Consider the following 23,566-nt stretch of genomic DNA (forward strand, 5'->3'; position numbering starts at 1 on the left):
ACTACTTTTGTGGTCAGAATGACCACAGCTAGCTAACTCTACATCGTGCCAAATAAAAGGGTCCATCACTCATAAACGTTGCCGAATCACTTTTCTATGTTCTGGGTGAATGGACAGTATGTATATAGAACTACTGCAAATCCTGCACAGCATGTTCCCCTCAGACTGCCCAGTGAACATCAGACTGTCTATCTCATGGTCCCTCAGGCTTTGTGACTGCAGAATAGAGCGTTTGCTCTGCTGCTGGAGAATGGGTGGCACCCTGAGAACTACTGATAGAGGAGTAGTCACAGGCCGAGGGGCCATTTTTATTTGTGTCAGGAAGTGCATTCCCATCTGTCGAGACACTGACAGAGTCCGTCTGGACATTGATGGTGGCATAGTGGAGCTGGTCTGCGGGAGGGTTGACGGTGGCATAAACAGACGGCAGCACGACTCCTGAGCTTGCCTGCTGGTTCCGCATCTGTATGTCCTCATAGTGGTGATCTCCATGATTTCCCTGCGAGGAGAAGCGGAGCAGTGTGATAGATGCAGCTGTTGTACTCATATGCAAACTCATAAACACACACCTCTGTGTTATGTCCAGCGTTAGTCCTCTCCTCTGATGATTCCCCTGCAGCACAACACGCTGCGAAAAAGAACATTTGAATAGACGTAAACAACACAACACCTTTATCTGTCTGCATTGAAAGTCATTCCTCACAAAGTCATGTGCCAGTTAAGCTAATTATGTAATTCAGAAAAATGTTTGCCTCCTTAATTCAGTCATTCAGCATTAAAATCACATGATCTGCTTTGTAATTTAATATATTAACATGACTCTTAATATTTCAGAAGTGTCCGTTGACTAGCAGCAATCAGGAGTTCAAGACAAGAATAATGTTTATAAAACTACAAACACATATAAAGAGTATGTGTGTTTATGTATGGTGGTTTGCATGTTTTCTTTTGCCACATTTCCATCCCTCACCTTGTGTCCTGGGGAGATTGTGTCTGCACAGTATAAGTATAATCACAAGTACCACGAGTAACAATGCACACACTCCTCCAGCAATGATACCTGCAACCGAGAGACAACAGTTGAAACTGCTGAATAATACATTGTGTCAGCAGAGGTCATGTCAGTGTGTGTTTGAGCAGTACAAGTGTGTGAAAAGCAGCTGTATGTTAATAGAAATCAAAGTGATGAGTGCCCAGTACCATCTTGTTTTCCTGTTTTTTCTTCTGGTACAGTTCTGGTCACTGATGTTGGTTTCGTCTTCGAGGTCGCTGGGTCTGATCCTTTGGTTTTGACCTGTTTTTCAGCTGTGTGAAGACGCCAGAAGGTTAGAGATGTGACGATAGGCACAAGTGAAACTACAGAATGCAAAAACAACCCATCTCTGTTTTCACCCTCTCTTTGCTCCCATCACTGTCATTATAGTACTCTCTATCTAATATTAGTTTCATTCAGAAATAGTCAGTGGTGGAAGAAGTATTCAGACCATTTACTTAAAGTAAATAATAATAAGTAAAAGTGTGCATTCAAACTCTAACTTAAGTGAAGTACATAAGTATTGGCAACAAAATTTACTTAAAGTATGAAAATTAAAAGTACACACTATGTAGCAGAATGGTCATAGTCAATGTTTTATTTTTATTACTATTTTTTCAACTATTTATGGTCTGTATGGGTTTTTTTTCCCGCAATAGCCATTTAATGTATTTACATCCTGTATTTATATATGGTGGTTTCCATCATTAGTGGCAGAGTCCACCATTACCGCCCTGGATTCAAATGGCCGACATACACATACCCACAACACAAGTTTGTTTGGCTGCACTATAAAAATATACACCAGTTGCTCTTCTGCTGTATTTCTGCCAAAGTAGCTGCTCAAGGAATGTTGGCTGTCATATTAAACCACATTAGCTGTTACCATGGTAACCAGAGGTGTCGCCAATTCAATCAGGCCTGAAATCTGAAGGAGCACAACTTTAATGTTGCAGCTGGTTGAAAGGGACCTAATTTCAACAAGCAGTTAAACTTCTATAAATTGATCATACAGTATGTTTTGTATGTTAAATCTTAATTTGAAATGTAACCACTAACCGTAGCTGTCGATAAATGTAATGGATAATAAAGCAGCAGAAAATGGCATCTCAAAATTGTGCTTAAGTACATTATTAGAGTAAATGTACTTCCACCACTGGGAATAGTTACATCGCTTTTCTAATTTCAGCCATGCTACTGGGTTGCTTTCTCTTTCTCACTCTCACTTTTTTCAGCTCAGTTATGCAGCTGTGTGAGACACAAAGGTACAGAGTGAATACGTTATGCTTGTGTTCAATTAAAACACTTAAAAACTCAGTGTACTCACCTACAGAGAGGAGGATTTTGTTGAATTTAGCATGCTGCCATGTCCTGTCAGAGCCACACCAGTACGTTCCAGAGTCGGCTCTGCTCACATTGTGGATGTTTACATAAAAGTACTTCCGTCTCTTGTTGTCCCTTATATCAAACCTGCCTTTAACCACATCTCTGTCCTCTTCTGTTGTATGTATTAGCTCTTCACAATTTAAATGATCCTTCCCCTTGCACAGGAATTTGTCATTGTTCTCATGGCTGTCTGGATAGTGACAATCGATTTTTACAGTGTCCCTAGTGTCACAAGTTTCTGCCTTTGATGTAATGTCACCCAAGTCTGAAAAAATAGAGATTAATCAGCCACTTGTCTGCAAACCAAATGATATGTTCTATTGAATTGTGTTTTTTATGTGTATTTTTTATGTATATAAGCTTGCGTTACGTTGGTTAGTTTTGAATCAGGATGATTAAAAGCAGATCAATACTCAAAATCTGCAGATGGATCAGAGTTAAACATGCAAAGGGACTGTCCTCTAGTAAAGTACAAGTACCTCAAAAATTACAGTACTTGAGAGAATGTACTTTCCATGGTCTTTGTGCTGCCAGGTATATGATTTTCTAGCCATTGTTTTATTGTGGAATCCAACAAGGTTTGTTGGGTGAAGCTTTACATGTTCATTGTACTTACAAGTAATGCAGACAGGTCCTACTTTGTTTCCTGACACAGACAGTAAACTCACACTAGCTGTCAGAAAGAAATGCAAGAAAATCCAAGTTATTTCATCACAACACCATCAACAGGTTTTTGCCAAAATGTTTCACACTCATCAAAGAATATAATTACCTGTCATTAAGTAGATGAAGAGTTTTAGTAAAGTTGTCATTGTCTCAGTCCAGCCTTTTCCAGCTTACTATAGTTTATATCAAATATTGAGCTAAATTTCTGTACTGTGGTTTGTCACGACATAAGTGTACTCTACTCTGTCACACCCTCTGTCTCTCTCCGCAAAATAGAGAGAGGATGGCAGCTTCTCCTTTCTAGCATATAACTTGACACATTTACATTTTAGAATGAGGATGTAGGTTATTTTATGCAACGAAACTGAGTGAGAGAAGCAGAAGAGAAAGAGAGATGGAGAGAAATGAAGAGAGAGAGAGTGACAGTGTCTCATATTCAGAGTAATTATTCACCTGCTGCATCTCATCATCTCTTCATCTGTTAACACGTAAAACCAAATATAGTTGTACTTCACAGAACAATGACCACAATGTCCCTGTTATCTTTGTATGAAAATAATTACAATACCAGCTATTTATATCCAGACTGCAGGTGTCTACCCGTTATGTGATCAGATATTAATGTGCTCTTACCAGAAGGAGGGATAGCAGCGCAATGGAATATTCAAAACTTGCTTTAATGTATGCTTAAAAACCTGTATGAAGTTATGATCCTTGTTTTGTGTGTGTGTGCCTGGAAGAAACAAAGCAACACAATTCACTTTGATGTTTCTTGAAATAATGTCCTATTTCCAAAACGTGCTTTTATTATGAGCCTCCCTCCTTTATGTCCTACAGCTTCATTTCCAGTAAAAAAATAATTTTGATTTTACCCATTCGGAACCTGGCTCCTTGGCTCTTAGCCAATTGAAATGCATGTTTTTTAAATTTGACTTTGCCCGTGTAATAAGTAGACCAATAAGTTATGACATAAAAGTTGCCAAGTGACGTGACACAAGATCAGCAAGACAGACAGACAAAACCAGAAGTGAAGTAAGAAACTTTTGACTTACATGACTAAGATATTTGCAGTGTAAGTGTGAGAATGTTACCACATAGATGGTTAAAACAACTGTTAACAGGAAAATGCATTGTAAAGTTTAAAGCGAGACGCTGTACATTTTGAGAGAAGATTTAACACATTCTTCTTCATACAAATGAAAAGTTAAATTTGTAAGCAATAACCCATGTTCAGTTCTGCTGCTAAAGCCTTGGTTTGTCTGGTATGACCATTAGCTATTTTCATGTATATATATTACCGTATCATCTGTGTACATTTGGACGTCAGCTCCAATACATGCTGAAGACACATCATTGATGTATAAGCTGAAGAGGTACGGAGCCAGGATAGAGCCCTGGGGCACTCTGACATTACAACTGAGAGTCATCATAGTGGACATACAAACAGATATGATGAGTAAATTTTGATTTCCCTCATTTCTCATGGGAGGAGGGTAAATGTTCTGTGCTCTCCTGGGCTGGGAGGCTGCCTCAGACTGTGGAGTAGAGCAGATGGACACCCTCACTGATGTGTTGGTCTCCAGCCTCGATGGAGAGGCTGCTGACACTGCAGATGTTCTCCTCGTGCTGGTCGATTAATGCAGAAGCATCGTCCTGCAGACGTAAACTGATTGAGCTGTTGAACGCGGGATTAGTGGGACTCGTGGGCGCCTTGACCACTGCAACTGGTCACTGCTGCGTACGTGCTGTCAGATGAACAGTGTGTTGACTGACAGGTTCGATTCTCTCTTATGTGTTGTTGAGCTGCTGGAGGACACACACTTCCTGTATATGACAGGTGATGTAGAAATAAACTTGTCTGGTCTATCATAAAGACAAACCACCAGATGGCATCATTACCAAGACTGAGAGAAAACTGCCTTGGATGTGTTTGTTCTTTTTAAAGTGGACTAAACCTCAGATAATCCTCAACAAAGAGAGCACTTTCCTGCGCATATTTTTAACTAACATGCACATCAGATTGTGGTGACAAGTGGAGGTTTGAAAGGTGCAGGAGCTGTCAAAGAACAAACAGGTGCTCAGCGAGGAAGAATAAATATAAATGCAGTAATAAGTAAGACAAATTGCCAGAGGTAGAAAGACAATAGCTAACTTTGACATGCTAACTCGGTGACTTTGAGCTTGATTTGAAACATTTAGGCTATGTTAACCAGTCCTCCCTCCTGGGCTGATAGATGTGTCTTTGATTGTTGGCATCTGACTGCTTCAATAGAAAAATAAACACAGGAGATTATTTGTTATAATTATCAAATGTGCAGAAAGATCTTGCTTTGTTTTCACCCTGTTTCGATCTCATTAAAACTGTGTGTATGTATGCATGTATGTGTCCTTGTCGGGGAGGTGGTGGGTGTGGACACATTCCACTTCTTCACCTCAGTCAACCACGAACAGACAGAGAAAATACAAAAACACACGGAGAAGAAAATCCACATATTGATGTTATTTTATTCGTGTACAATCTAAATTCTACTGGACATGATGTATAATTCCATTTTATAATGTTTATTTTAATAATTTGAAAAATAAATAAATTCAGAATTATTAAAATAATCCATTCACAACAACTTGTGAATTCAGCTGTCAAGCAGAAATGTGTCTCAGTGGTGGGTATTGCCTGTTTAGCACAACGCAAACTCTGACATTAGGGGAAGATACTGCAATTAACAGTGAAGATGATCAGCACTGAGTTCAGACATTGCAATAGTTGGTTCATCTGTTGATAGGTGGAGTACGGTGGAGTACGTGACCTCTGCAGTGCGAGGTGTGACAGTGCTGCAGTCGCTGTGTTTGTTGAAGCTAACAGTGGAGTAGAAGAGGCTTTCCGGTTGGTCCGGAGGCTCTGATGAAACGGTGACATTGGCGTAAATATTGTCTGCGTGATCTGTGCTGGTATCTTGGTGCTGAACGGACGACGAGCTGAAGACGCTGTTAGCCCTGCCATCTGTTTTTTGGTCCTTACTGGCTGCTGAAGACGAAGCAGTGATGTGGTGTGCATGGTGTTTCTGACTGGATGGTGTTGCATAAACCGTGTCATGCTCCTTTCCTGTAAGGAGAGTGATGATACATTTAGAAAGTTTTAAATCCTTGTCAAATGAAAACTAAATTTTTTACTTTCACTTCCTGAAAAACAAACAGACAAACAGTCTTTTTGGTGCCATAACGCTGCATCAAAAGCAGTGAATAAACGTAAGCGTTTTGTTTCTGCTTAGAGCATGTCACGTCAAGTCAAGTAGATTTTACTTACACAGCCCAAAATCACAAATTAACCTCAAAGGGATTTTCAGTCTGTTCAGCATATGACACCCTCTATCCTTAGACTCCTTAGAGAATCCTTAGAGAAAAACTACCCCCAAAAATCCTTTAACGGGGGGAAAAATGAAAGAAACCACAAGAAGAGCAACATAGTATGGAAACCTCTTCAGCGATTGGCTGCGATCTTTTAGTCAGGTATCCATCCTATTGCTTGTAGCGGTTGCTAGTGTGTTTCCAGGTGGTTGCTAGATCATGATGAGGTGGTTGCTAGGTGCCTGTCATGGTGTTCAGGCCTGGGTGTTAGTAGGTCATTGCTAGGTTGTTTGAGATAGTAGTTAAGATAAATCTGGGTGTTTTCTACCGTGAGTCTGTTTTCTACCAGAAGATGCGCCGATGTCTCTGTTTCGATGTCTGAAGAATATTAGAAGGAGCACCGCTAGAGCCAGCACAACCACCCCAAGACCTGCTCCGATATACACCAGCTTCTCTGAAAAAGAGACGACATCACGTCTCAGTGATGATGTATCACTCAGGACACATACAGTACATGTCAGACAGTTGCTTACTAGATGATGAAGCATTTGTATTTATTGCCTCATTTGAATTTGATTGTGGCAAGTCACTGTCAGGGTCCTTTGTGTTTCCTGAAAGAAAAAAATAAAGAAATAATCATGTTAATTTGGTTCCTTGTCTCTGAGTCACATTTTATCTGCTGTGTAAGTGTCTCATTTCTTTCCTGTAATGACTGTCTGTTGTGAAAAAGAGAAGATCCCTTTGAGACAGTCCCTGTTGTGAAATATTGGTCACATTTATGTGAAAAGGAAATGGAACAACGGTCTTTATCTTTTAAGCGGTGAAGAATAAGAACATCTTTAAAGATATTCATACAGTGCTGAATCAACTCACCCACTATGACTGTGAGGACTACTTTATTGTATGTGTCCAAACCAGTTCTCTCTATTCCGCACCAGTAGGTTTCTGAGTCATCCTCTGTCAGACGAGAGATGGTCACTTTGAACGTGTTTCCTTCATCTATAATACTGTATTTGTCATTTGAATCTTTCTTCTTTTTTCTGCTACTTATTAGGACGTCTTCATTTCTACATGTTCCCTTGCAGAAATATTTGATGTTGGAAAATGCGTTGATGTGAGAGCAGTGTATTGTGATCTCCTTTCCCAACACTCCTGTTACAGACATAGCTTCAGTCTCCCACAACCCTGCATGAAACACACAGACAGCAACAAAGGTCAGATCTTCATTCGGTTTGCAACCAGCTGTTGAACTCACTAGTTACACTCACTTACGCTTCTCACTTGTACACTTTGTAAACCCTCATACCAACCTGACTTATCCTGTTCTTTAAAGCAGTGACTGCAAACCTTTAAGGCCTCTGACCCTTTGTTTGGCCCCTGACACGAGATGTCTGTGGGTTGTTGGCAGTTTATTGTTTTGATTGTTTAATTTCAAGAAAAAAAAGCTGATATTAGAGAAGTCTGTAAAAATAACCAGAATTTTGTGTAGAACATAGTATTTTTGAACCCTGCAATCTTTCCTCCAAATGTCCCCCCAGCTCTCAACAAAGTTTATAGTATATGCTCAAAAACAACAGAAAGACAGTAGGAATTGCTGAGAGTCACATGACAAAATCAGGAAGGGTGAATTAAAAAAAAAAAAAGTCCACCTGAGAAAACTCACATCCACAAAGACCCCAAACATTCAGCTAGAGGAAGAGAGACAGAGGGACAAAAGAATTCATCTCGGCAAACTTACCTCCCAGAAGAAAGACCAAAATTAAGAAAATCATCTCCGCGCTACTGATACGATTCGTATGTCTGTCATTTTCCTTTGCCTTTTCTTATCTCACCCTGATTTCACGTCTTTGTAATTTTCTCCAAATGAATCACAGCTCTGCATTTGTCATAGGTTCCTCTTTGTTGTTGCACTTCCTATGTTCAGCCAGCTTCCTCTGGCTGAATCTCCCCCAAAAACCACTTAAAACCATGTGGAAAGCATCACAACATCCCTCCCATTTCTTGCCTGTGTCACAGTGAATGTTTAAGATCAATTAGGCCAGTAAATAACACAAGGACCACCTCAGGTATTACCACTTGGTTTATTATGGTGAAATATATCATAAAGCAGAGTTAGACAGTGGTTAAAACATCCAGCTTGTGTTGATAGTCCTGCTCAGACTGCAGTATCTCTTTTCAGTCTTTTCTTTTGTTTGTGCTGTCCAAAATGGTGCATTTTCCTCTACAAATAACAAAACACAACAAAAACTAACACTATAACTACTTGATTTACTAAAGATCCTGAATCATTAACTTTTGAACTGGCCATTGTCCCTTCAACTCTTCCTTTCATCCATACACAGTAAAGTTTATTACAACCTGGGTCTTATTTTTGAAGTTTTGGCCACTCACAAAAGTAATTGGTGAGATCTGAGAACACAGCAACGAGAAAACGAAGGATAACAAGAAAGGTACAGACTCTCTGTCAGACTTTGTTAAAGTCTGGTAAAGTCACCATGTTCCCAGATCTCAGCAATTATTATTATGAGTGCAAAGTTGTAATAACTGAAAGAAACACTAGCCAAAACTTCAAAAATAAGACCCAAGTTGTAATTAACCTGGAATTATCCTTTAACAGTATCAAGAATGAATCTGCTGTTTCACTCCCAGAGGTCCTTCTTTAGGCCCGCTGCTTCCATGAAGGCTGTGATAGATGTGGTCCTCTAACCGGCTGAAATCCAGATGTTGGTACTGGCAGATGTGCCCTGGTACATCCACATCTACATATTCACCGAGGCCGAGAGTGACAGCAGACTCCCGGTGCTTTGATGTGAAATGGGAGCAGAGGTCAGGGGGTGGTGGCGGACAAGCTGAAAGATCAGCGCAGTCTGGAGCCGAACAGCTGCAGCAGAGTTCAGGTTCAGTTTTTATACCAGGCATCATTGTCTCGTAGTCAGAAGATATCTGTGGAATGAAAGGACTTAGGTTTAGCGCGTTAGCATGCTAAAGCTGGATTTATACTATAGGCTACTGCTTAGATGAGTTGAACCTCCTCAGAAACGTAACTACAAGTCACTAAACAGAAAGTACAGTTGAGGTTAGTGAGGCTAAAAGTTTCTGTCACGGACAAACCTCTCTATTCCGGCGTGCGCCCGATCTTCGGCGTTTAACAGCCAGCAGAAGACAAAGTGTGAACAGACACACACACAGTATTGCGGCCACACACATCACTGCAGTCAGGTACAGCGCCAGGTTGAGCTCTGCAGGAGAGAACAACAACTGAAGTTTACCTGGCAGAGGATATACTCACACACACAGATTATGAATACTATGAATACAGGTGGACACACACACACACACACACACACACACATCACTCACTGTCTATTGCGTGGCCCGTTGGAAAGATGGGTGTTACTAGAAAGCAAAAGAGCACAAAGTATTTATATACAAAACTAAAATAAACAGACACAGAGCTACCTGATGTACTGTGTGGCAACACAGATCTTACTTACTGTACGGTGTGAGATTTTCTGCAGGGTTTGTTGTTGTTTAAGGGCAGCAAAAGAAAATTAGTTTACGAAAACTTACAAATGTGCAGTTGTTAACACATATATATATATATAACATTTTATAGAAATATAAAGTTCAGAAAAGAGGAACAGTAACACTACTTGGTTCTCATTTAGAGTATGAGTGGTCTGACATTTTTAGATTGCAATCACCAGGTGGACAGAAACTATACATTATCTGTCGTGGAAGCTACCTATTTAAGTGTGAAACCACATTTTATAATATGCATATGGACGTGCATAACAGAAAACCACATATAAGCAGTTACCATAGTGATCTTACTGTACCTCGGGAAACATTCAGTTGTATCAAACAGATTGACTGAAAATGATGGGTTAAGTTGACCCCACACTGGTACGCCCCGCTGTCCTCTGAGATGAGTTTGTCCACCCTAATGATGAAGAAGGCTCCAGTGGTGTTGTCGTACAGAGAGAAACGTCCGTTTCTCTCCCACTGGTTGTGTTTGTCTGTCCAGATCAGGTGATCGGAGAACACATTGTCATCATTGTCATGGCAGAAGTATTTTGCATTGCTCTGCCAGCCGTCTGGATATTCACACCTGAAGTCAAATCCCTGACCCTCCACACCAGTAACAGCTGTGGTTCTGACACTGATCAGAGCTGTCAGGTAGAATAAGCTGTGTTAGTTGCATAATCATGTGTTTTAATAAACAGCTTAACTCAACTTAAGTCTATTGCATCAGCTTTAAAAGTCGAAATGCATAGCATGCAGCCCACCTTGGATTTGTAGTAACGTAATGATGATCATTGTAGTTGTTCTCCAGGTCGCTCCCATCACTCCTAGTTTACCTTCAGTCCGCACACTCAGATCCTTCCCCAGCCGTACAATGAGGCAGCAACCTGGACTAAAGATGGTGTGTTCAATCTGGTGCTTTCATGTCCATGTGTTAAAACCTCTTCCTCTTTCATGAACAAACCAGTCCACACACAACCTTCAGCCCATGAAAGTGAAATCATGACGGCTTTGCATCACTAAAAAAGGGACCTTTAAGTGTCTTCATGGCCTATTTTATATACCTCCTCATCCTTCAAGGCAATCCCATCCTCCTTCATAATCCACTTAAGTCATGACTGTACTTGCACTTGACACCAGTATATTGTTGTCTGGTACCACTTCCTAATAAGTAGGTGTGATGAGGATCAATGCCAGCCGAAGGGATTTTTCATAGTGTGCTAACCCAAATGTTATTACTGTTGGTAATGGTAGATAGACTGCACTTATGTAACAACTTTCTACCTAAACAGGCAAAAGGCTTATCTATAAAGCATTAATAAATGATTTATTAACAAAAGCTGCACCAATCAATATTTTTATATTAACAATGGATCAAATGAGTAGGTATAATATAAATGGTTTGTCTTGTAGTGACAAACTATTGCAAATCATTATTCCAGACGCAGTTAACAACTCTGTGGAGCATTTTAGTGTCTTTTAGCTCATTGTTTTGGTTTTACGGCCCACAACTTTTTGTTTTCAGCCGCAGCAGGAAACTGTTTCAGTTTACTCTCATAAACCAACTGTATGCTAACTGCCCAGCACACAGACATAGTTAGGGACTAGCTGGGGAAACACACTGGAGCATTTAGCATCTAAAGAGCCAGATATTTTTCTCAGGAGTTGGTAGAGCACGACTCCAAATAAATGATAATGTTGCTCCGTGTTTGCTGGATGTGTAAAAAGGCAGGTGTTTGCTAACACGTTCGCCATACAGCTTGTTCTGCTGCCCTCAAGTGGCCAAAAAAATAAGAATGCTTCTATTGCTTCCATCGTATATACCCTTTATAAAGCATGCTTTATGCTTTAAAAAGTGGCATATTCTGTCAGATGAAAATTCAAGACGCAAGTATGTCTTTTGTTACACTATCCAAGCAAGTAAGCCTTAAACACCCTTTCTTTTCACTTTATTATGCATTATCCTTCAATTTGATGTCGCCTCATAGACAGTGTGATTTTAGACAATGTGTGGCATAGCCTAGGCTACTACGGAGTCGACAATATGAAAATATTCTGCATAAAACACACAACAACATTCACAGCACATGTAAAAGTAACCAATATGCATCACATCCACAGCTGCAACACCATGTCAACAATGCCAATATAACTGTAAGCACCAGTGCATGTCAGTCAGCACAGCGAGTTAACTCCACATTTCAGAGAAAGCGGTGATAATATCCAATATCACTGTCCTAAAACATGACATATTGACATATATGACTTTTTTAACGTTAGAGAAACAGAAAGCTCATGAGTCAAGTTCAACCAATCATGACTCATTCTAAGCATAAGGCTTAAATGTGAGGACATGGATTAAACTGGAGCAGGGATTAGTTTATTTCTATTTATTTATCCATATTCATTTTAAAACAAACACAAATCATTGAAAGAATTTTTTTATTAATTCTTTTAAAATTCCAATTCACGCAATTAAACTCAAATACCACCCCTGTAAATCTCCTCCAGGGGAGGGGCCACCACAGGATAATCAATCATAGAAAAGTACAGTAGCTCGCTAAACATTTAAAACAAAGTGCAGAAGCCTAATTTACAGCAACCCAAACTGCTCAATGTCCAAGAGGAAAAAAGCTGAGACATTATAAAATAAAGACATTAAAAACAACTTTAGCAAGCAGCACTGTACTATAAGTCATTATCTTATTATGTACTGTGAAATCCAGCAAATAAGACACAATAATCTTAATATGTTTGCAAAACTTTGGCTTTTCTAGCTACATAGGCTATTCTAGCTAGTTAGTTAACTAGCCCATCTAATGTATTACATTCTGATTTTACAGTATATGCTGATCACATTTATTATCTAATGAACAATAAGAGTTTTCCAGCACATGTTGTAGGCTGTTGCTTAGGCTTAGTTTATAGTGTGCTGTACATATCAGGTCCCGGGTCGGGTTTGAGGTCCCAGATTCAGCAGCAGCCAGATGGAGAGCAGGAGAAATAGCCAGAGATGTGAGATTACATACTAAAGTAATATAAACACTTCTATTGTAACAAATCATCTGCTGAGGCAGAGAGAAGCTTCAGTGCCTTAAGACGCCTGAAGACCTGGCTTTGTTCTTCAATGTCACAAACCCGACTCTATAACGTGGCTGTTTGTCATGTTCACAGAGAGAAAACAGAAAACGTGGACAAGAAGAAACTTAAACTTCAGAATTTGTTAAAGTTACTGAGAGGCACATGCACGTTTTGGGGTAATTTTTTAATCAGTAGGGGCATTTTTGTCCAAATGAACTTTCTCAAATTCGTTCTCGTTTGTTAGTTAGCATTACTTGGTGCAAGCTATTTTTCAGAACATTTTTAACAAATGATGCTTTTAAAAAGTGATGGGGACAAATTTCACAAAGTGGTGGGAACATGTCCCCAGCGTCCCCAGTGTAAATGACACCTATGCCTCATAGCACACACAAGATAATATGTTTCACAGTTTTACAGTAATGTGCAGGAAATTATAATTTGGTGGGTAATATCAATGTTCAGTGCTGTCTGCCACAGTGTCTTTATTGATGTGACCACAAGGAGTCGCCAAAGTCACAACCTTTAACAAACACAGAGAGGCATCAGCCCAAAAGTGCAGATATATGTATTTTAAGGTACAGACAAATCTTATAACTGCCACTGACTTATTGAAGGTTAAAGCTCCCGCTCCAGTCATATACAAATACACACACACACACACACACTTGTTTTTATCACTGGAACACACTACATTGAGTAGCATTCATCCCCTGCAGACGTACTCTAACTGTACATTTACCCCAACGCTTTGCCTAACCTTATCCAAAAACCACGTGTTAACCTCAAAATGATGGTTCACACTTGGTTAACCTTGTGTGGACCAGCTATGTACATGGGGTGGACACAATAAAAGGAACGCTTGTACACTACAAAGCCAAAATGCTGTACATATTTAGTAAAGACTGAGACCAGACTTTCTGACTTTTCAATGCTTTTTCTGAAAAAGGAACAAAACTATACTTTCTGAATTCACATTGTTAAACTACCTTTAAATAACATATTTAAATGTATTTAATTAATCTATTAAAGTAGCTTGTTAGTTCAAATGGCAAGGAGGCTGAAGAAATGGGAAGAATACAAGAGCACAGTGATGTTAGAAGTTAAAGTCTTAAAAGACTCAACTATCTCAACAACAGCAGTTTCAACAAGAATTGCACATTTTAAGCTTAATTAAAATTTGAATATAGGGCTGTAGTATCAGATTTCATTATATTGTAAGGTATTCCTGTTATTGCGTACACGCAGTGTACTACAACTCAGTGAAGCTAAGAAAATGTATTCCTTTGTTTTCTTTTTACTGTTTAAAGTAAGATTGTCCCTCTGTAGGCACACAGACAGAATCTAAATCAATGCAAAGACAGAACCTGCATGTCTTTGTAAAGGCAAAAAAATTCAGTTTAAAGTGAAAGATAAATGTTGCTTTTAAATGGAGAAGCTAAATAGGACGTAAAGTTCACTTGTCCTTAAAAACCATACCAGTAACACCTTTGAGACTGTTCCTGATAAATACAAAGCGATCTGGGCCTCTTTTCTGATAATCTGGAGTGAAAAGCTGCTGCATTGTTTGTACGGCTCTCTGTAGGTTTGTTTGTCGCATTTCTAGTTGCTGTAGGTTTATTTGCGTGTTTTCCAAGAGAGCCTTCACCAGTTCATTCAAATGTTGTCGATGGCAAAGGTCTGATGTAGATCCCAGAGCTGACGTCATGCTCGTCCTGGACGTTTGCAGCTGGATATCTTGAATGCGCAGTGCCTTTGGAGCAGCAGATGTTTTCATAGATGTGGAGGGGTACGCTACACTCGGCTGCTGTGGACGCAGATGTTGTTGGGTCCTGTTTTGGGTGGTGAGCACAAGAGAACCTCTCAGGTACGTTTTTCATCATCTGCTCTTCCTCGCCAATCACATCGTACTCACAGTCGGCCTGTTGAGATGTGGCAAAGAAGAAATAATTAGCAGGTTTCAGTTCTAGTGTGTTCTACATCTTACTGGGCTGAATTTAACTGTGTCTTTGCATAAATGATTAGCCTCATTAACAACTGACAAAACTGGATAACACTTTATTTTACAGGTTCATCATTTTCTAAACGATGAAATTTGGTACTAATTATAGGGAAAATTGGAATGTCTCTTTAAATCTAAATCCACGTGAATATTCATTCATTATTTATTAATTGTTGTTAACACTTTATAGTTCATATATGTGGATAACTGGATATTCTTGCCTTTAGACCAATTTTTTCACTTTTGCACATTCAGCTGGCACATTGTCATGACTTACTGGGATGCCTGAACAGAATGGAGCCCTCGTTAAAATAGCTTAGCTTAGCATAAAGACTGACAGCAAGGCGAAACAGCTTAAGGCTCTGTCTAAAAGTGACAAAAAAAACTTACCAGCACCTCACAAGCTCACCAAAAAAGCTCACAATTTAATCTCCACAAACAGAAACAATGAGGTACACCTTGTTAGTTTGTGAGCTTTAGAGGTGCTGGTAGGTGGGCCAGACTAGCTGTTTCTCCCTGTTCCCAGTCTTTTTGGTAAGCTAAGCTAAGCTAAGCGTCTCTTGGTTGCAGCTTTACATTTAACAGAACGACATGAGGCTGGTAACTATCTTCTCATGTTAAAATGCAAATTTCCTAAAATATTCCTTTAATGCAACACTCCTGTGTCACAGACGATACTGATTTGTTGTGGTTTTAAAAAACAACACACATTCAACATAAAGAGAAGTGAGGACTGATGGAGTTTTGGAAAACCCCTCCTCATACATCGACCTCTGCACCTTAAAATTTGAAACTTGATCGTGCGCAGCATAATTTAATTGGCTGTCAAGACAATCGTCATGTTTCTCCAGGAAGACAATTGTTGTGCTGTGAAGAGACATCTGTGTCCTCATACCTCTCTTTCATCTGCACTGACGAGGTCTGTGCCGTTGGAGCAAACCTGTGGTTGAGGTTTTGAGTGTTCTCTGTGTTTCTTGAAGCACGTTGCCAGCACCAAGATAGTGAGCATGGCAACAGCCCCGACGGTGGCGTACAACACAATGCCTGACCAAAAACAAGAAAGATGGCTCAAGAATTTGTGTGTCATTCGCCAGCGAATATGCAGATGAGCGGATATTCATGCACCACATGATGCACACCAAATGATAATATAGAAACTCACCTGTGCTGATGTTCTGTTCTCCTCCATTAGTGCAATTTGAGGCTGTAAGGTTGAATGGATTATTACTTTCTGTAAGTTTATCCATGGATGATTTATATTTGTAAGGATTCAAATTTGATTATATTTTCTTCCTACCTGTTGAAAGGTTTGTAGGCCTACTGGTGTCCATACCAGATGTTAATTGTGTTGAGTTGGAAATCGTCTGATAAGTCCATGTGGGAGAAAGTTCAGGTATGACAGTTGTTGTCTCATTTGCAACAGCTGTATGGGGAACAGTGGTGGTAGAAGTATTCAGATCATTTACTTAAGTAAAAGTACTAATACAGCTATGTCAAAACAACTAAAAGTCCTTCATTCAAAACCCTACATAAGTCAAAGTACAGAAGTATTACCAGCTAAATACACTTAAAGTACTTGTAGATTGTTAATACCGATGCATCAATGTGTAAGCAGTATTTTACTGGGCCACAGGATTAATCTGAGGTTCATGACATGAGTAATGGCGTTGGAAAGAAGAAGAAAAACAAAGTTCTGATACACAAATTTGTATTCATTTTTTGGACTTTAATCTAATCTTTGGGTGTTTTTGGTGAAATATTGTCGAGTTTTACCTCTTTGAGCCTCGAACAATTATTTCAATAAAATCATCCGAGGAGTTTAAAGGGGAAATGTCTCTTTGGTGGAACATGTGAAAAGGGGCCTCAAACAAACAAAGAAATGGGAACCACTGGTTTCTTATATGAAAATGCATTCTATTTTATAACCCTAGCCAATATTTTGAATGTAAAATATTGATCTGAAAAGTAACTCCAGCTGTCAGATAAATGTAGTGGAGTAAAAAGTGCAATATTTATAGATTATAGAGTTATATTTAAATGTTATAGAGTTGAAGTATAAAGTTGTCAACTCAGTGGAGTGGGCGGATTCAAAGGTCTGGACCCAGGCAAGTATAAAGTAACATAAAATGGAAATACGAGTACCTCAAAACTGTACTTAAGTACAACACTTGAATGTACTTGGTTACATTCTACCACCGATGGGGAAATGTGTATACATGAATGCAGATACAAAAATAAAAGTAGCCAGTATAAGGATGAATCGTCTTCAAGGTGGGAGTGATGAGATCATGCACGTACCTTCCGTTACAGTCAGATGTACTCCAGTGAACGTATCAAAACCAGGCCTCTCCACTCCACACCAGTATCTCCCCGAGTCTGACAGCCGGAGTTCACTGAAGGTCACAGTGAAGACTCCGTCCCCCCCGTCTGCCAGAGTTATCCTCCCTGAATCTGCTCTCCTACCAGCTTCTACAGTAACCAGTCTATCTTTACATGGATCCTTGCAGAAGTATTTATGATTTGTTCCTGCAAATCTGTGTGCACACCGGAACGAGACTTCTCCGCCCTCTAACCCCTCCACGTTGATGTCTGCTCCCTCTGTCCACGTAGCTGCCAAAATAAAATCATGTGACGAGAGTTAAAGCATCTTTGAGTTGTTTAGATAAATCACTGGATGTATTTCATTGACACACTTACCATATAGAAGACAGTAGAAGACAGAAAGGATCTTCATTCTGATCGACATAAAGTAACAGCTCTGTAGTTGGTTCTTATTCTGGGTAGTCCCTCCAGGCTCTGTACATTGATTTAAAACCTGTCTAAACAGTGGTTAAATGTTTCATCATGCTCTGCCTCTTTACAACCTCATGCAAGTGAAATAACATCTAGATCGTCCTGTGGTTTTGACTATATGAGGCCGGAAGACGAGGGCTGTAGGCGACATTAACCCAAGAGAAGAGAAACGTGGACAAAGGTGAAGTGAGACGACATGTCTCTGACAATTTCCCATACTTAGTTTCAGTGCCGTCAAATTCCTGTATCTTTACATGTCTTTGCAGTTAAGGTGAATGTCAAGCAAAGCAGGAATTGAAATTCAATACATATGTCACCGATCTGCAATAAACATACCAAATGACACTCTACTACTACTACTGCTTTTCCTCACGTCTACTGCTGACATGTTGTCAAACAGCAGACATGCAAAGCTAATTGGGGAACATAGTGGAGCATTTAGCAGCTAAAAAGACAGATGTTTCCCTCAGGAGTCCAGGAGTTAACTGTCTACCAGAAAGTGTATTTTCCAAAATGTTGAATTATTAAGTATGAGCACACGTCTTGATCCAAATGTAAACAAAAGTATAACATTACAATGTTCTATTTTAGCGCTAACATTCGTAGTCATTCATGTTTTCTGATGCTGTCTAAAATGTATACAGCCGAGAGACTTACAGATTGGGCCGTAAGTTGCACCACATGTAAGTGTGAAAGGCAGACAATGACTCTATTTAAAGAACAGGTGAGAGACGTGGAGGCATCCTTGAAGAAAGCAACCTCACAGAAGTTTGTAGTTGAGTGAAAGTGTCTCTGGGTGGGGTCTCCACTTGGTGGGCAGAGGTGTTAAAACAATAGGTTGTGAATGTGAGATCTCTGACCTCCTCACACCCTCTCTGGGAAGTTGCTCAGAGCGATCAACACAATTCGGCAGACATGTGCATGAAAACCAATAATCTGAAACTGGGGGATGACATGCAAGATATTTTCATTATATATGTATTTAACTACTTCATAATGGCTCCAATTCCAAAATGAGCTACATGTAGTAAAAAACAATCATCTTAGTCAGGCTGAAGCAACAACAGAAACATTTACAGCACCATATTATACAAGGTATATTACGTGGTACTAGTGCTATTTTTTGTGTGGTATGCGTGTGCGTGCAGATGTCTACAGACAAATGTCACTCTGCTCTCTGTTCCATTTCCTTTCTTCAGATCTTCACGACGGTACAGCAGAAACCTAAGGGATGACTAGCGGGACTAGTGAGCATTTTTTTGTCTTATATATCAGCAACCAGTGTGTATGGAAGATTTAAAATGAAAACTTAAAAATACAAATCAAACAAAGAAATAAAGTGAAATACAATAGACATTGTTATATATATTTTTATGTATGCATTTGGCCCCACTAACAACACCGTCTTCCCTTTCATCAGGCAGCACCAGGCATGTCTAAATGAGGCCTATTCAATGTGTTAAAATCTTACTGACCGTATTCCTATTCTGGAAGATGATGATAAGCGTTGTAAGACACTGTCGTGTGCCACAGACAATTAACTCTCTTACAAATTTAAAAAATGAGAAGGAAGAATATGCACTCAAACAGATATATATATTCAAACATTTGTCCTTTATTTGATTCAAAATACAGAGAAGATGGTGCGATTAGCTGTCAGCTCAGAAATAGAATAAACCCTGCTCAGTCTTTGGGATCGAGAGCCTGGTAGATGGCAGCATACTGGGAAGCATCCTGAGCACTGGACTCCTCTAAAGACAGCTGCCTCACTGCAGCCTGTGTAGAGGCAACATCTGCATTTTCCCCACAATAATCAGCCTGTAAATAAAGACTCATTGTATCTGAGCAGAAAATGTTAATGCCTAAAACCATCATCAGAGATGACCATTTTAGTCAAGATAACAAAAATGGTCACTCACCTCACCCTTGTTTCCTTCAGGTCTGTTCTGACTTTCTGAGACAAACAAGCAACAAAATGCATTCAAATATGTGGGCGCACATGCACATGTGAATGCTTTGTTTTGGTTTCAGATCACACCACGTGTGCATGTATGTCTGTGTGCATGTGTCACCTCACCCGCGGTACTCCGGCAGTGTCCGTAGAATATAAGAGGTATAATGGCGCAAACCAGAAGAGCCAGGCTCACTGAAACAATGATAACCACTGTGGTATCTGCAAACAGCATACAGCACAGTTGTGCTGGTGACCATACAGTTCACAACAGAAAATTTAAAACAGTTTTAAGTCATTTTCAGTCTGCATAAAAATACTAAGTCTGATACTAATTTGAGTATTCAACACAATCTGCCATCATATCCATCTCATCTCAGGCTCACTTTTTGTCCTGGTAATAGCAGCATTTCATTTCAGTCAATAACATTCTTGTTATTATCAAGCTGACAAATAACATATAAAACTTTTGTTTTGTTGCTGTTTTGGAGCTTGCTATAGGTGATCAGCCTCTAAACTGTGAAATACCTGTTAGTTTGGCTGCTGTTTTCTGGTTTGTCTTCTCCTCTGTAGCGGGCAGGGTTAATGCTGCTGCTGACGGCTCAGTGCTAGATGGAAAGCTGCCTTGGGGCTGAGGTTGTGCTTCAGTCTGCAGGGTGGTGGTGGAGGGAGGCGATCCAGGAGGAACAGTGGAAGCTTTGAGAGGACAGGATGGAGGATGACTGGTGGGGAATGTGTGTGTGTGTGTGTGTGTGTGTACACTCGTGACATTATTATGGCCTTCACATCACAAGTTATACACTACATATATTAATTTCAGACTTTCAACGCAAAACAACACCAGGCTGGCAGCTAGATAAATATTCTGGTAGGCTCAGTATGTTTGAGAGCTCAACACCAGATTTAAATGATCTCTTTTCAAAGTCTATCTACACATTGTTCATTTTTATGTAGTCGGTTTTAGCCTGCGGACAGACTCAGTAGTCTACTAGACGAGAAGTTTCCAGGGTTTAACAGTCCTTAAGTCCAGAGAACTTGACCTAATAATTGCGTTACAGTAACCTACAGTTAACACTTTGAACTTTGTTTCGTACAATCCTGAATAGAAGATAGATTGTTCACTGTTATCCTAAAACGTCCCATTACCTGCAGGTACTTTTATGCATCTTACCATCTAGGACTATGAGATGGATCTCCTGGTACAACACATTTAAAGTTTCCCCCACTCCACAGTGATATCTCCCCGCGTCCGCCCTCCTCAGCCTCTTTATGGTCACGTTGAAGGCTCCTCTGTTGACCTCCACGCTGTATCTCCCTCGCCGTGTGATGGCCGACCTCTCCCTCTCAGTCTTAATGAGAATGTTTTCCCTGGAGCAGACTTCTTTGCAGAAGTACATGTTGGAGTGTTCAGAGCTGTTGTCTGTGGTCCAGCTCCCAGAGCAGTGGACAGAGACCTCGCCTCCAACATGGCCGCTCACCTCCAGCACTGCTGAGGTCTCCACACACACAACTGCAGTATAAAACAAAGGGCATATTTACAGTATATACTATACTATAGTTAGATGGACTGAAATCAGTGTTGAAATGTGCATTAAAACAAATGAGCACAACACAACAGTGCCTCTGCTTGCAAGTTAATTATGTAACAGATTCAGTGATACTACAAATCCTATCTGCTTTATATTCTGTAGTGATTTTTTATTTCCTTTTCTAAACCTGCAATAACTCATTTATTTTGGTTGTTTTGTGGCAGCAGACAAAGTTGTGAACACAACATTCACATACCATCATCTTTCAAGTTGATGTGGAGAACTTGTTAGCAAACAGTTGCTCATTTACACATCCGGCAGGAGCAACATTATCATTTATTTGGAGTCGTGTTTGTGTCCACCTTGCGAATGTAGATCCACGGCGCTATGAAAGCGGTGAGAGGGAACCAAAACAATAAAGACCGCTGAACAATGAACTGAAACTCGCTACGAAAGCTCTGCAAAGCTGATGGAAGCTGCAGATTCAGGTGATAATTCTCTGTAGGTTCATCACTACCAGCGAACCCTTTCACTGTTGTTTTCACGATGACATTTGATACATTATTATATTATTATTATTAGATAGATAGGTTTGTGAAAAACACGTGTGGACAGCCTCTTAACCACTCGGGTACCAGGTGTCCCTTGTTTCAATGGTTTTGTTACAACTCTCAGTGTATTATAAAATGAAAAACTCTGCAGCCGCTACTACTACTTGTGATTGTTTAATTCAGCAGAATGACCTTATTGGTTGTTTACATACATAGCAATTCAATTAACCACAAGAGTAAACTATTTTAGATGTTTAAGGAATTGTTGAAGACAACCACCACAACTTCAAAGTTACTGGTGGATTAGTAAGACCAATTTACACAACTAAATATCATCAGTGCAGTTCATCAATAAATGTACTTATTTAGGAGCAGCTCATAAACCATTGTAAGGTTGAAGGTGTCCTCCCATTCACATATAAGTTAATAATACATTTAGAGTGTAACCTTTACAAATAAAACACTTCTAGGGTAAAATACATCAAATCTCACCTGAGAAGCAGCAAAACACGATGACGTGAAGAATCTGCATTCTTCATCCAGGTTAAAAACAAACCAAGTTGAAGAAGAATTTAGTCCAGCAGTACCAGAAAAACCGCAGCGTTCTGCTTCACATTAGTCATCTGATTCAGTGCCATAAAACATGAGGGTCTTAAAGATCCAGAGAAGCTACAAAGATGTGATTGTGCAGCAAAGAATTGCAGCAGCTGTGTTGTCTTCAGCTACTGTGATCAGTAAATGGGCATGATTCTGTTTTACAATGCCTCTTCAGCTGGTGCAGTGTAACTTTTCAGTGTTTACATTCATTGTTCAGGCATCTCGGTGCATCTACTGTACATGAAGCTGGAGGGCATCAAACTCAACAAGCCGTCTGCTGACTGTGTCACGGTGTCACAGGACAGCCTGAGGGCTGTTCCTTAATGCAACATTACCAGTCAACACAGCTTATTTTTAGCTAATTTTGTTTTATACCGCAGGTTTCAGTTTGCTCCAAGTTACCATGGAAACCTATCGCTCAACTCAGGCTTAGTTTTGGCTGGATTGCAGCAAAGTGGGGCCAGCCACTGTATAAAAGAAATGGATGTAGCCACCGTGACATCACCCATTGGTTTGGGGACTACCGTTTTGAGGACTCAAGTTTGGCATTTTGGCCATCGCCATCTGTGACCATACCTGGACGAGAGGGTGGAGCTGGGGATCTGAGAACCTGAAGGCAACAAGCACGCCCACCTACACCTGCAACCCGACTGCACCCGGCTCCTGGCTACGCCATGGGAAGTAGCTGCTAACAAATTTAGCTTGTAAGAGTGTCTTTTAGTACAACTGATCACCGCTATCCTGATTGACAGGTTGCCGTGGTAACAACTTGTCAATCACAAGGTAGTCTCGTCTATTTTACTCTAAATGGGACCATAATTCACAAAATGAACATCATGCTGTATTGAAGAAGACTTGAAACTAGCGATTGAGACCATAAACTCATTAGGAAAATGTTTACTGAGGTAATAAATCAAGTGAGAATTTGAGTCATTTTCTCATAGATTTTATAGATAGATACAATCTGACTTGTTTTTGCAAACAGTGGAGTGGCTCTTTAAAATTGAAAAAGTTCTGACTTACGTCCTCAGTAGCACATTGACCATATGACCATATACGGTCCAGCCGCATAATAGGTTTTGACCTAGTCTTGATAGGCTTAGCTTTAGC

General features: G+C 40.0%; 1 protein-coding gene and 1 long non-coding RNA gene across 2 annotated transcripts; both read right to left on the reverse strand.

Moving 5' to 3' along the window:
• Positions 1 to 193: 193 nt before the first annotated feature.
• Positions 194 to 8,202, reverse strand: LOC139302702 (uncharacterized). Its single transcript, XM_070926410.1, has 9 exons — positions 8,169 to 8,202; positions 7,300 to 7,615; positions 6,777 to 6,907; positions 5,811 to 6,188; positions 2,361 to 2,609; positions 1,201 to 1,305; positions 971 to 1,060; positions 570 to 628; positions 194 to 499 (listed from the first exon to the last, which is right to left on the reverse strand). Exons 1-9 carry the CDS (start codon positions 8,200 to 8,202, stop codon positions 194 to 196), a joined length of 1,668 nt encoding a protein of 555 aa, XP_070782511.1.
• A 7,736-nt stretch (positions 8,203 to 15,938) lies between these two features.
• On the reverse strand, positions 15,939 to 16,346 carry LOC139291480 (uncharacterized). Its single transcript, XR_011597562.1, has 3 exons — positions 16,333 to 16,346; positions 16,198 to 16,239; positions 15,939 to 16,079 (listed from the first exon to the last, which is right to left on the reverse strand). It is a non-coding gene; the product is annotated as an uncharacterized lncRNA (long non-coding RNA).
• Between the last annotated feature and the right edge of the window lie 7,220 nt (positions 16,347 to 23,566).

The sequence above is a fragment of the Enoplosus armatus genome, chromosome 2, assembly GCF_043641665.1.
Source record: "Enoplosus armatus isolate fEnoArm2 chromosome 2, fEnoArm2.hap1, whole genome shotgun sequence".
NCBI lineage: Eukaryota > Metazoa > Chordata > Actinopteri > Centrarchiformes > Enoplosidae > Enoplosus > Enoplosus armatus.

Bases quoted from the DNA above. Each gene is read 5' to 3' on its own strand.
- LOC139302702 (XM_070926410.1), bottom strand. From the start codon at position 8,202: ATGATTTTCTTAATTTTGGTCTTTCTTCTGGGAG. The intron at 1,306-2,360 runs GTGAGTACACTG...GTCTTCACACAG, and splicing joins CAAAATCCTCCTCTCTGTAG to CTGAAAAACAGGTCAAAACC. The intron at 500-569 runs GTGTGTGTTTAT...TTCTCCTCGCAG, and splicing joins ACGCTGGACATAACACAGAG to GGAAATCATGGAGATCACCA.